Below are 10,208 nucleotides of genomic sequence, written 5' to 3'. Positions count from 1 at the left end.
ATATATGTCTGTATATAAATATATAGAAACATATATATATATATATAGATATATATCGATGTTTTTGGAATTGGATTCTCTGTACACAGCAAATATTGTATATAACCACAAATATTTGATATATGTAGAGTTATTTCTAGTTCTGCGAGTATTGCAAGAGTTCATTCATCTCTTTCGACATATATGCAAATAAAAACTTCCATAAATATGTGCTTGTATAAATATCCTATTTTCGAGAATACAAGGCGCCCACCCAGAATCACCGACAATATCCAATGCATACAAGATTATGACAAACTGGCTTTGGGATGCCAATTCAACCTTTATCTGTGTACTTTCGTACCCACTTTCCTCTAGTTGTAAACGCACGCCCAGTTAAAAGAATGGGCGAGCTTGCAGTGCATGACTGATGTACAGTGCGTAGGACAAACATCACAACGTATCCTTCTTTCATTTATTGCAGGGCGGTGAAAATCAAGCGATCTCTCACATCAGATATCCTGCCAAACATAGTCACCACAAACCTGATGGAGTCATACAGACGACACGGTGACGATGTCAAACAGCGGTTCTTCGAGGTGTTGTACCAGGATTTTGACGTAGATGAGCGAGAACTGGAGGCAGCCATGGGCAACCTACAGGTGGGTTGCGTCTCTACTCAGGCGAAGTATGTGTGCTTTGGAACGACTATACAACCGACGTGTATGCATAAGTTTTAACCTCAACGTCACCTTGGATCGATGTGATTTATTATTTGAAAGTCAATTAATACGTACGTTAGAAATTTCAAATTTCTGTCGTCAATTGGACCCATTCGTTGAAGCTTTCTGTACAGGCAGTACTGCCATTTCTGCGATTGAAAATTCCTCACTTGCTATTTTGCAGAAAGAGCTGCGCAGCGGGCAAGAACATATTGCCCATGCTAAGGCTATGATGAGATTGAGGTTAGCGTCTGAACCGGTGTACAACAGGTGAGTCTTACCCGACATTTGGGACACTGCCAATGTATTTGTTCGCAGAACAATACAATGCATACAAATATATACATGCATACATATACGTCCACGTGAAGAGCTCTTGCACACGCCCACAACGCCCCTCGCACCTCATAGTCCTAAAAAGTCACCACTTTTCCGCGTGGTCGAGTACTGTACTATCCATATGATATGGGTGTTTAACGATTCTATCATCGTAGTTGCTGTAGTGCATCCCCCCATTGCCTCAGGCGGCACCTCTGCACCGGGTTGTGGGGATTGGTTGTGGTGTAGCGCTCTTCTAAACCCCCCCGCCCAATTGAACGGCCGCCCCAGTCTCTTCACTCAGATCGCGCGACACGCCGGCGGCATCAAGTGCGTCATCGACATGCGTGCAGACCTGCTACGGATCAAGCGCAAGACAGAGGACCAGAATGCCAAGGCCGCCTTCAAGTGCCTGGACGACTGTCTCATGCGCATGCTGATGGAGTGGTTTAATATCGGGTTTCTGGATTTGCGACAGATCACGTGGAACTCCCCCGCCGCCTGGCTGGAACAGGTAGCTCAACCACTGCACGTGCACTGACGAACATGTGGTATCTGAATGGACGGAACGAAACCGTTGAAGAATGTGCGTGACTTGAAATAGGCCCATGCTCGTCGTATTGCGATACACATTGTTGACTATCAAAAATTCAAAATAATGGCTTATACTAGCTCTATTTTGACTCTTATCATCCCTCCTTAATATACGAAATAGCAGTCTAATTTGTTTTCTTATGACTCCCATTCCACACCCCTAGGTGTATAAGAACGAGCAAGTGCACAAGGTCAGTGACTGGCAGGATCTCAAACGGCGTGTGGGTGAGGACCGCATGGTCTTCGGCTTCTTCCACAGGTCGCTACCAGATACGCCGTTGGTCATAGTACACGTGGCTCTCACAAGCGCACTCTCCAGCTCAGTCCAGGTATGTATTGGGCTCTGCTCCGCACTTGTGAGTATTTTGGTCCAAGTCGAGTGGTAGGGACTTGATCTAGTTCTAAGCAGAAGCTATGTGTGTACATACGGCAATGCTGTCATATCAGATGTTGATCCTGGAAAACGGAAGTTAGAATATAGTCAACATGCCAACCTCGAATATAATTGCCGCGCCAAAGCACACTGAAACCCTCACAGCAAATACAGCTCATGGTTAAACAACACCCAAAGCTTGATTGGCGTCTCACACTCAGCAATACACCAATTTGTACAGGCACTACTTGGGCCTGAGGCCAAACTAGACACCGCCAAGGTCCATGCGGCCAACTTCTACTCAATCAACTCGACCCAGAAGGGACTCAGTGGAGCTGATCTGGGCAATTTTTTGATTAAGCGAGTGAGCGTAGTGCTTAAACATCGCTTCCCGAATTTAGAGATTGCTAGCACGCTCTCGCCCGTACCAGGTTAGTGGTTAGTGTGGACTGATGTTGCTACTTTTGTTTCGACATATGCCGAGGTCAGTCATATGTCACCATAGCATTTGTGTTCTTCATTTCACCTGTACGCGCGCTTATAATCATTCTCCCGGTCAATATCGCAGGTTTCCGGTCCTGGCTAGAAACTCAGTTTAAACTGAGCGCGACGTCTACTTCAGGTATTTGCATTATGTACTTTAGCTAAAAGGGCCATAGCCACAGATTCCATTCTGGCTTCGCGTGCCTTTGATGGCCGAAAATTTATATTTATATTTTTCGATTGCCGTGTTCGCAGTCACATGGGATATGTTTGCGTGGTTACTACTCAGAAGCGTTTCTGCTTTGAAGCTGGAACAATCTCAATTCAAACAGAAAGGTCTACTTTCTCACTTTTAGTAGCGTATAAAAAGGAAAAACATAGTGAGGAAGGGCACACAAGTACAGGAAGTATATGCATACATCCCAGACTCAATGCAAAACAGCGCACACGCAGGAGGTGTACACATATGAAACACACACACACACAGAAAGTGCACACACGCACAGAGAGCGGCATTTCTACATATACAGAACACAAACGTGACAGCGCACTCACATGCATCACACACCTACTGGACGAGCTCACTTACTTGGGGCGTCGCGGTATTCGCACTGTCCTCACTGGTTACCACATTGTCCCCTTTCGCGCCAGCCGATAACTTACTCAAACCGGACGAGGCCGAACGCATCAGCAGCGCCAAACCAGGCCATACCACACCCACCGCAGCACTCAAGGTAAGACAAAAAGAGACTTGGTGTTCCTGTCGGTGTACATGTAGAGTAACCACAACGGTATACTGTCTCAGCAAGTTTGGTGCGATGCGAAGATTAGCGGTAGATACATATCAAATGAAATCTTGTGGTTGACGGAAATGCCCCTTGTGTTCTGTACCGGGTGAGCACACGGCCTTGCGTTGGGCTTCTGTTGGAGCCATCTATGGCCCATTGATTAGCAGCCATGTGCTAAGGCGTAGATGTTTCGTGTACCAATTATATCCTTCAATCGCTTATCGCACGGTTATTCTCTGCCCCGCACTACTTCTACTGCATGAACACGAACGGCCTGTCTTGGCAATCGTCAGGCGGCTCTCTCGGATGACCAGTGGAGTGGAGACTTGGCCCCTGTGACAAAGCCGATACTTCTGCGGCTGTGTGCCAGGTGGGTGCAGTCTTCAGTAGTGTTAAGTAGGGAGTGTATTATTTAGCGATAACTGCATCTTTTCATGGATAGTACGTAATGCCACAGGTAGATCCAGAAAGGGTTCATCGAGTTTCAGGGGTTTTATCGATTTTCAGGGCTTATGGGGAGTTGGCTTGTGTGTGTGCGCGCGATCGAAGTCGCCGGGATTTGCAGCCTTGTACTTTGTAACTATTTTGAAGGTTATGTGACGGTATATTGCTTACTCAAGATTCATCCTCGGTACCCATCTTAACGTACACGGATGCCCTTGCGTCATATTAGTCTGCTGCGATGTCGTTTGCGTGTTTGACTACATCAGACAGTTCTGCCTTACATTGCTGTTGGTGAGGCCATCCATAATCCATCTACAGGTGCTGTCATGTGCATTTGACATGCATTTCGTGAACTGAAGTCTCGGGAAGACAATGATTCTAATCTTATTCTACACTGAGGAATCAGTACTCCTTCCACTCCGTCTACTCGCGCTCACGACTATCATCGTACCTGCACATACAAACGTCAGATATCTCGTGTTGGAGAGAAACCGCAAATTTGCGCTAGACCCCGTGGCCAATTTTCATATCCGGAACGGGGCGTCTGTGTATCGTCTCAATTGGTTGGGCGATACCAGCGACAGAGGCATGCAGCGGTCGTACGGTATCATGGTCAACTACAGGTGAGTAGTCTGGTGCAGGCGTGTTAGCAGGAGTATTGTTGGTATACTGGAGTACTACAGGTGTGTGGTCTGGTGCAGGCTTGTTTGCAGAAGTTTTGTTGGTATACTGGAGTGCTACAGGTGAGTGGCCGAGTGCAGGCGTGTTTGTAGGGGTATGTTGGTATACTGGAGTACTACAGGTGAGTGGTCTGGTGCAGGCGTGTTAGCAGAAGTTTGTTGGTATACTGGAGTGCTACAGGTGAGTGGCCGAGTGCAGGCGTGTTTGTATGAGAATAGTTGACATACTGGAGTACTACAGGTGAGTGGTCTGGTGCAGGCGTGTTTGCAGGGGTATTGTTGGTATACTGGAGTACTACAGGTGAGTGGTCTGGTGCAGGCGTGTTAGCAGGAGTATTGTTGGTATACTGGAGTGCTACAGGTGAGTGGTCTGGTGCAGGGGTGTTTGCGGGGGTATTGTTGGTATACTGGAGTACTACAGGTGAGTGGTCTGGTGCAGGCGTGTTTGCAGGAGTATTGTTGGTATACTGGAGTGCTACAGGTGGGGTGTGCGTGCGGCTTACACGCGTAGCTAGCGATGTAATCGTCTTAAGGGATATGTTTTGCCATGGGCGTGGTTATATGTTTTCTACTCTCATACGGTCGAGTGCGGGGTGCGTGCACTCATGAGTTTATATTTGCAGAATTATTTACCCTCCGGTGACCTTGAAATAGGGCATCACGTTGTTATGAATGATTTTGAGCCCACCTGGGGATCGCCTATAGAACCCCATCGATTTTCGTTGGCCTTGTACAAAGCGCTTGCCTTAACTCGTGCTCAAAATACCCTTTATTCTCTTATGTTCGGTTGCATCGAACAGATACGAGGAAGAAAAGGTGGAGGTCAACAACGCCCGTTATCTGATGGATGCCCACATTTCTGTATCAGAGGAAATTCAAAAACTGCTCGATTAGATCGACTTCGGAATCCAACAACTCAGAATGGTAGACAAACAGTTTAACTTTTGTAGCAAGTCAATAAACCTAGCGGTGAGTATGGTAGCTCTGCATAGCACCTTAAAGTTGTACAGGTTAGAGACTATTGCAATCAGACAGTACATGGTCTTGATATCACAGTGCAGGCATGCCGCTGGGACAACACTTCAAACGTCGCGACTACAGTCGACTACGCGGTCTAAGGGTTTCTATGGGATCTACACAAGTGCATTTACATTGTGCAGCCGGAATCGGCGGTGACTAGCGTCCCACAAAATGTACGCATTACGGCTACCTATATCACATGTTGCATATATATATATATACATATATGTAGTATTTATATATCATATATATCACATGTAGCATATATATATGTATAAATAAATAAATAAATAAATATAATTATACATACATATATATATATATATATATATGTCTATATAAATATATCGATATATATATATATATGTTCATGTATATGTTTATGCATTTATACTTGAACATAATATATGCAGTTACTTTATATTCAATTTTGCACTTACTCGAGCGCTTCTTTATTGACAAACAAACATTGAGTATATCCCCTCCAAAGGATGCTCACTAATATTTTTAAATGGGGATCAATACGCACGCTTGCGTTTCTTGCTCTTTCGGTTAAATTTCTTGTACTCCTCCAGTAACTCATCCTCGTTTTCAGAGCCCATCAACGCCGACACGTGCTGTAAACCAGCCTCTGCATCATGTTCCGGTTCTTCGTCCAGCTTCTGCAGCATACCAACCACTTCCTTTTCGATAGCCAGATGCGCTTCGTACTTTGCTTTGCCTTTATCATTACTATTCCTCTCCGCACCCACGGCCGTATAACCCTTGCCTCTAGTGTGACGGTATTCCAACCAGTCGAATGCCTCTTTTCGCTCCTTCTTAGGCATCCCCAGCAGAATCTGCAGAGTCATCAACTGCCACTGCTTCTGCCGTGTGGCCAGCTCTGGACGACGCTCCGTTTGCCAGTCCATGCGGACGTATGCTTCCCTACAATACGCCGCATACTCTCTCTTAGCCCTCGCATAAGCCTTAGTGGCTTTATTCCACGCCACCGTATTTGCCTTGACCTCCTCCTTCTGTCGTTTCCATTCCTCGTCTCGCTCGTCTTTGGACATGTGAGGCATCTGTCTGCTTATCTGCTTCTTCGTAGCCACCGGTTTGGGCTTCTCCCCTATTGTCTTGCCGAGCTGCAAGTCCCGCAGAATACCTTCTCTCTTCTCCGGCCAATCTTCCAAGTTGATATGAAGTGCATCCGACTCCTTAGCACCGGCAGCAACTTTCTCATCATCGCTTTCCTGCCGTGCACCATCTCCTTGTCCAACATTCAGCGCAGTCCCTTCTCCTCCGACCCCACCCCCCTCTTGTTTGCCATCCATCATCCTCGTCATCTCCAGTGCCACACTGCCCTCCGGCGCGCTCGTTCCGTCTACACTTGCCCCTGCAGCAGCATCAGACAACCCTTCATCGGCACTACCCTCCGCCTCCAGCACTTTCTTCGCCCGTTTCGATTTGCGTGCTTTCGCGCGTTTGTCCTGCAAGGTGGTGACCTTGTATCCCGTCTCACCGTCTCCGGTCTTTATCGTCAGTGCCGTTTCTATAGGGCACACACTATTTTCTCCCTCGCCTGCCGAGTCCACCACAAGGTCAAATTTTTCTTCGAAGGCCAGATCGGGAGGTAGGTAAGTGCCCAGGAGATCTACAAACCGGTCCTCATTGACATCTGGCTCAATTTCCCGGTACTCCTCATCCCGTCGTACCGTCCTAGACTTTTGATGCAGCACAGACTCGCGGTGCAACACCATCTGGCACAGCTGGTAGTGTCTGAATAACATGGAGTCCATACGGCCACCGATCTCGAGCTTCTCAGCTTTCTTCGCCTTCTTGTTGTCAGACTCCTCTCTCTCTTGCTTCTGGTCGTATTCGAGAAAGGCTGCAAGTCCAGTTTTCGCATCGCGAACTGGCCAAATCTTTAAGTCGTACCAGTCCAGCATGCCTTTCGTGGAGAATTGATGGATATGCGCTACCGACGCGCTCGGCATACCGACTGTGGGTAAAGCAATATACATATATTAGTTGGCGAAATTGGTTTCGATGTGTATGTACACTGGAATCAATTTTCAATGACATTGGTTGTATGTGTTTATAATTTTGAAGAAAAACAAACCGTGTCGATTCACAAATACGAGAATATATGTGCCCAACAAATTTCAAGACCATTTAAATAGCGTACCATAGAACAAGCGTCGGAAGATTAATAGCTTCATCAATCGTTCCATCAGACGGAGAAAAATCGATGTGGAAGAATAGGTGTGTAACATGTGCATCCGAACAGATAATGCACAAGTATGCCACTACTGATATATGTAGTATATTCAAATTGAATAAAAAGTTGTGACAGCAAAGGAAAATAAAAATCAACACAACAAATAAACTTGTAGAATATATATATATATGCCAATACATACGAATGTTAATATCTATATATAAAAATAAAAATATTATCACTATATGTAAATGAATATCCCATTCACATTCACACGAACAGGAAAATACTTTTAAATACAAAAGCGAAACATACATTCATGTATTTATATATGAATACACGATATCACAGTATATTACATATATATATATATATATACATTCGTACAAGAACATATACACAGCTATAAACACACACATACATCAATTTTATATGTATCTATATATGAATACACACACACACACACGCATATATATATATATGTCTATATCTATATAAATATATAAACATATAGACAAAAAGACACGAACATATACATCACATATATATCTACACCTCTGCGCCGGAAAAAAACTAATACATACATACATATAGATATACATATGTACATATATATATATATGTGTGTGTGGGGGGGGGTGTATGTACGCATATATATAAATAAATGTTTTTGTATAAGTATATATATACAAATATATATATATATATAGACCAATACACACACACACACACACACATAAATATATATGTATGTGTGTGTATGTACATATGTATTTATATACATATATACACACACGTATATATACATAAAATAACACACACACACACACATATATATATATATATATCGGGTAAATGTCCGCAATTTTCTCTGGGTGTACAAGTACTTGTATGTCTCCATACGTGCGTAACATTGGACCTGATACACATACACGCATTTAAGTCAATAATCTACAAGTTATGCTAACAACATACCCTTCAGATTCTGCAGCCGTGTTTCTTCTAAACTCCGTAATTTACTCAGCGAAACCTCCTTTGATTCGATTGTCTCGTATTTGCCGGCCATCGCAGCACGTTGCAAGCTTCTCACAGTACGCACCTTTTTGTTGATATCTACATTACCTTTTTTCACAACACCATACCCTTTACCGCTAGCTGATTCTTTCTGATCCGCACTAATGGATGTACCATTTGACGGTACAATATCATCTTGTTGCCATAGTGCGGTGGTGGTGTGTATACCTAATCGTTGCCGGGCACCTAAATTAGCAATGTAACAGTTAAAATCTTTGAACCCAGCTCTCCCGCCCTCTATCCGAGACCGCCTCATCTTCGGATATAACATCGCATAACCACGTCTTGTATTGATACATACTGTGGTCTTCGTTGGCAAACGCCAACATACTGCCGACTGCAGCATGTCGACAGATACGCGAGAACTATGTGCTATTGATAAAATTTACAGTGGAAATTGAATAGATATGTTGTGTCGGGATGCCCGCCACCTATGCTATCAATGGCATAACACGCCAGTGTTGCGGTCGAGTATATGTCCCGATGTAGATGTAGGGACCGAGGTGAAGATGGCAGGGACTGTGTATTTACTTTCCTACGCGTTCTACAATAGAATCTGTACTACAGCGTTTTGGCGAATGTATTTGCGTATTTAGGTGCTTTGCAAACTGCATGTACCATCGATCCAATGAAATTCATGACACGAGATGTGTCATAATTTCAAATGCAATTTATTGTGCGACACCTGGTAACTTGGCTGGGAAGTGGCCCCTAGATTCTACACAAAGAGAGAGTCCACGAGTTGACTACTGCACGTGTGAGAATAAATTTTATAATGTTGTTTTTTATATAAAATAAATTTAGAGGTCCATTTGGTACCGAACATCATATCGCTAATAGTATGCTGTCATCAGTTTTTGGAGTTTCGAACAACTGAGATGTAAATTATTTTTTGTTGAAAAATACCTCACACTACACTATGTATGTATGAGTCTACATTTTACTCTCATATATATGTACATATTTCAATTGTGCCGCTGACGTCCGAAATGCCACTTTGCCTTCAAGTTAGCACAAATCGACAATTAGCAAGCTTCTATCTGTAGAGAAAGTCTCGAAAAATGGTATTGTAGGACGTGTTCTACTGCAGCATGCTCTTGCATGAATGATCCATAAATATTATATGTCGTTTCTGTGATCGCAATACTATTACGAGTTAGAAAAAAAAGGGTTCGTTCCGTTCACAAGTATCTCCTTGGTGAGCGAACTTCTGCAGGGAATCAGTGCTGACTTATGTATTCAGTCGTATATCTTAGACCACAAACGTTTACTAAGCGGGATGTAGATGATATTAATTTTGAACATAGATTTTTAACCTAAAAGGGATCAACGGAGACGCGATACCACCTTACAACGTGTGGGACGAGATAGTGAATATCAAAGTATATTTAAGTATGTGTGGTTTACTTTGTTCTCTAATTGACAAGTATGTATACCGACACACACATATACATACACACACACACACACATATATATATATATATATATATATATATATATAATAATATATATATATATATATATGTGT

General features: G+C 43.6%; 3 protein-coding genes across 3 annotated transcripts in view; 2 read left to right on the top strand and 1 right to left on the bottom strand.

Annotated features, from left to right (window-relative positions):
- Positions 1-5,663, top strand: part of SARC_01147 (hypothetical protein) — a 6,412-nt gene extending 749 nt beyond the window's left edge. Inside the window, exons 2-11 of the mRNA XM_014305154.1 lie at positions 464-641; positions 886-971; positions 1,311-1,533; positions 1,778-1,942; positions 2,228-2,417; positions 2,555-2,608; positions 3,121-3,203; positions 3,551-3,627; positions 4,172-4,324; positions 5,182-5,663. Of these exons, the coding sequence (XP_014160629.1) occupies positions 464-641; positions 886-971; positions 1,311-1,533; positions 1,778-1,942; positions 2,228-2,417; positions 2,555-2,608; positions 3,121-3,203; positions 3,551-3,627; positions 4,172-4,324; positions 5,182-5,275 (1,303 nt within the window). The 3' untranslated portion in view covers positions 5,276-5,663. The remainder of the gene's footprint in view (positions 1-463; positions 642-885; positions 972-1,310; positions 1,534-1,777; positions 1,943-2,227; positions 2,418-2,554; positions 2,609-3,120; positions 3,204-3,550; positions 3,628-4,171; positions 4,325-5,181) is intronic.
- Positions 5,664-5,845: 182 nt separating this feature from the next.
- SARC_01146 (hypothetical protein) lies at positions 5,846-9,267 on the bottom strand. Its single transcript, XM_014305153.1, has 2 exons — positions 8,580-9,267; positions 5,846-7,385 (listed from the first exon to the last, which is right to left on the bottom strand). Exons 1-2 carry the CDS (start codon positions 9,022-9,024, stop codon positions 5,920-5,922), a joined length of 1,911 nt encoding a protein of 636 aa, XP_014160628.1. The 5' UTR covers positions 9,025-9,267; the 3' UTR covers positions 5,846-5,919.
- Positions 9,268-9,669: 402 nt separating this feature from the next.
- SARC_01145 (hypothetical protein) overlaps positions 9,670-10,208 on the top strand; it is a 2,510-nt gene continuing 1,971 nt past the window's right edge. The window contains exon 1 of the mRNA XM_014305152.1: positions 9,670-9,742. Within this exon, the coding sequence (XP_014160627.1) occupies positions 9,740-9,742 (3 nt within the window). The 5' untranslated portion in view covers positions 9,670-9,739. The remainder of the gene's footprint in view (positions 9,743-10,208) is intronic.

Source organism: Sphaeroforma arctica (assembly GCF_001186125.1).
Source record: "Sphaeroforma arctica JP610 unplaced genomic scaffold supercont1.43, whole genome shotgun sequence".
Lineage (NCBI taxonomy): Eukaryota > Ichthyosporea > Ichthyophonida > Sphaeroforma > Sphaeroforma arctica.
Note: the sequence above shows the minus strand (reverse complement) of the source record. Positions and strands in the feature narration are given on the sequence as shown.

Excerpts from the sequence above, each read along its gene's own strand:
- SARC_01146 (XM_014305153.1), bottom strand. The coding sequence starts at position 9,024 with ATGCTGCAGTCGGCAGTATGTTGGCGTTTGCCAACGAAGACCACAGTA. Across the intron at positions 7,386-8,579 it reads ACGGCTGCAGAATCTGAAGG|TCGGTATGCCGAGCGCGTCG; the intron begins GTATGTTGTTAG and ends CTTTACCCACAG.